The sequence below is a fragment of the Cariama cristata genome, unplaced genomic scaffold, assembly GCF_000690535.1.
Source record: "Cariama cristata isolate BGI_N322 unplaced genomic scaffold, ASM69053v1 scaffold22435, whole genome shotgun sequence".
NCBI classification, from domain to species: Eukaryota; Metazoa; Chordata; class Aves; order Cariamiformes; family Cariamidae; genus Cariama; species Cariama cristata.
In genome coordinates this window covers 3,899-6,983 of record NW_009618432.1, presented here as the reverse complement: position 1 = coordinate 6,983, position 3,085 = coordinate 3,899, and the positions used below count along the sequence as shown (strand labels likewise).

At 58.6% G+C, this 3,085-nt stretch overlaps 1 protein-coding gene across 1 annotated transcript in view; it reads right to left on the bottom strand.

The window, feature by feature from the left end:
- The window catches only part of DPH1 (diphthamide biosynthesis 1), a gene marked incomplete at its 5' end in the record, with an annotated part of 6,383 nt that overhangs the window by 254 nt on the left and 3,044 nt on the right, over positions 1-3,085 (bottom strand). The window contains 2 exons of the mRNA XM_009700861.1: positions 847-1,003; positions 1,797-1,866. Of these exons, the coding sequence (XP_009699163.1) occupies positions 847-1,003; positions 1,797-1,866 (227 nt within the window). The remainder of the gene's footprint in view (positions 1-846; positions 1,004-1,796; positions 1,867-3,085) is intronic.

Below are 3,085 nucleotides of genomic sequence, written 5' to 3'. Positions count from 1 at the left end.
AGGCCAGGCACAGTGACAGGGACCGTGGCCATGGCTCCAGCTCGTGGCCGGCTCTCCCCAGCGTGTGCCTCAGCCTAATGAAGTAATTACTGCTCAATGACAACAATCTGTTCTCGTTAGCGGCTGGCTTCTCTTGGATGCCTGCGCGCCGTTTTTTTTTGGCTGCAGCCAGAGGCTGCAGGAGGAGGAGAGGGCCCCAGCAGGGGCCAGGGATGTCCTTGTCCCCTGGAGCTGGCACTAATCACCCCCTGCCCAGCCAGCCCTGGCCATGCCTGTGTCCTGCCCACTGCGGAACAGTGGCTGCTGGGACCTCACCGCCCTACTCTGCCTGCTGGTCCCTGCACTGCCCCAATTCTCACCTGTGGCTCCCCAAAAATTTCCAGGTGTGAGCGGGGCCACCATGCTCAGGGCATCCCACTGCCATGGCACTGGACACTCTGGTTCTGCTCACCTCGCCCGGTCAGGGTGCAGAAAGCACCAGTGCAGTGGCTGAGCAGGGACGGTGAACCTTATCAGAAGTTCATCCAATTAAAACAAACCCAGGGAATTAATTGCTGAGCTGCCTGTGCGGGGCTGGGGTGTCTCCAAGACTGGCCAGCCCTCCTCAGTGAGGGCAGGTTTAATGAGCCCTTGTCTGGCCTTCCTCATCTGCTGCTAATTGCCCTGCCCACTCAGCTCGGAGGCACACAGACCCTGGCCAGTGGCAACCGATGGGCTGCCAGTGGTGCCAGGTCTACCCTCGCCCCAGTAGCGAGGCCGCTGTGCTGATGGTGCCATCACTCACCGCTCCTTCCCCCTGCCCAGCACTCAGTGCCCAGGCAGGGACCATGGGGAGGGGGCCAGTACCTGCAGGATGCCAGGGGAGCCCTGACGCCCCAACGTGCCCAAGACGAGACCCCAGCAGCGGGCGCTGGTGGCGGTGTGGATGGCGTCCTGCCGAGCATGGCACATGCGCTCGTGGCTGTAGTGCTCCTGGGAGAAGACCTTGCTGTAGGGATCGTACCTGCAAAGCAGAGCCAGGCTCACACACACCCCATCACCTGCCCCCCTCCATGCTGGCCCCAAATGATGCCTGTCCCTCATTAGCACTAATTGCCTCCCACAGCATCTCTACCCTGGCTGATGCAGGGCCCAGCTGGCTTGTTAGGGTGCAGGGAGGGCACAAGGACAGGGACAAGGCGAGTGTCCCACCACAGCCCCCCAATACCCAGCACAGCCTGGGCTCCATGCTCAGCTTCGTGCTCAGCTCCTCCCCATCCTAGCTCATCAATTATGAAGAAATCTTTGATTTGTTGCTTTGTTTGACGAGGAGAATTTTAATCAAATCCCACTCGGGTTTCGGCAGCTTCACCAGCGCCATAAACCTGACGTGCGCCTCCCGTTAGTAACAAACGACCTACTAAGAAATTCAGATTTCGCCAAATGGGCCCAGCCTTTCACTCTTGATATTTCATCTGCTTTCAGCGGCCTCATCATTGCGCTTTATGGCCTCTGCCTGCAGCAGCCAGGCTTTAATGGCTGCACCTCCACGAGCTTTCACAGGTACTTGTCAAAATGTTTATATTCAGCTGGAGTAAATGGCTGGTGTTCATCTCCCCGTCGCACCTCTTCACCCACCCTGCAGCCCCTCACCTGCCTGTGCTCGCTGCAAGCAGCTGCCTGCTCAGCTGTGGGGTGTGGGGTACTCCTGGGGTGCACAGTGGGGGACAACTGGTCCCCAGTGTGCTGGAAGCTGGGGTACTCCCCGCCGTGGGGCTGTTGGGGACCAGAGTGGGTGCCCATGGGCTTGCCCGTACCTGTAGGCAGGTATCCCCGGGTTGGCAATCATGATGGACTCCAGGTGGAAGCGCCCGTCGCCCAAATACCTGCCGAGAGGGGAGGGAGAGTTACAGCATGCAGGGAACAGCAGCACCCATCCATGTCCCCACCCGCTGCCCAAGCCACAGTGTGCGGAGATGCCAGGAACCCAAGCTCCTGCGCTGGGACCCAGGGGCAGCAGACACAGCCAGGGCTCCCTGTCTCTGTGCAGCCCCCCAGCACGCCGGGGCAGGAAAGGCAGCCGTGCTTGGGGCGAGGAGGGATGTCCACGCAGGCATGGGGTGGCCAGAAGCTGCTCCATCTCAACGGCTGGTTCTAGACGTTGCTGCTTCCATTTCTAATCGGATTTCAAGTCAGCAATTACATTTCAAAGCCTTTCATTCAGCTGCCCTAATGGAGTGAGGGCTTGGAAAATGAATTCAGACGTAAAACTTGACTAGATTTTGCCCTTAATTGGAGAATGACATTTTGGGAGATCAAAGCTAATTTGTCTGCAAAAGTTAGCCCCAGAGACGGGGAAAGAAGAAAATAATAACGCGAGGAGGACGCAGGTACGCCGGCTGTGTGCACCTGCGCGGGCAGCCGGTCGGTACCGCACCGCAGCTCCTCTGGCAGTAGGAAGGACCCACTCTCGCCGATGAGCTGCCAGCCAGGCCACCCCTGCCTGCTCCTGATGCCCTTGGGGAGAGATGGAAAGCAGCACCTCTCCCCTGGTGCTGGTGCGGCTCAGGGTGAAGCTGGAGCCCCCATCGACCTCGTGCCCAGCAATCACAAGGCCGGCTCCCCTCAGAGCCGTGCTCGGAAAGGCGCCGGCACTGTTGACTCCTCACAGGGCGGGTGAGAAGGGGCTTGGTGGGGCTTGAACCCACACCTGGGCTCCCCGGCTCCCCCCAAGGGTGGGGTCCTTGTATTTATTTATTCTGCAGTGCACTGTATTCACAGTACATTAAGCATTTCCATTACCTAAAATAATTAGGTGATAGGAAGCGAAGTGCTCCCTCTAATTTGCTGTCCTTAAATAAAATTAATGTTGCTGTGATGTTGGGCCCCGGCCATTTGTCTTTTCCAATTATCCACCCACCCTTCCATCTATTATCTATTCTGATATACGACTCAATTATTTCCTCTGTGCTATGAGCGCATGCCACTCTGAGCAGCGTGGGGAGCTGGAGGGGGCCCGTTCCAGCCCATGGATGTCCCCCTGCCATCCCCCAGAACTGCCCCGTGGCTGGACAGGGGGTACAGGCAGGGCGGGCAGCCTGGGCCA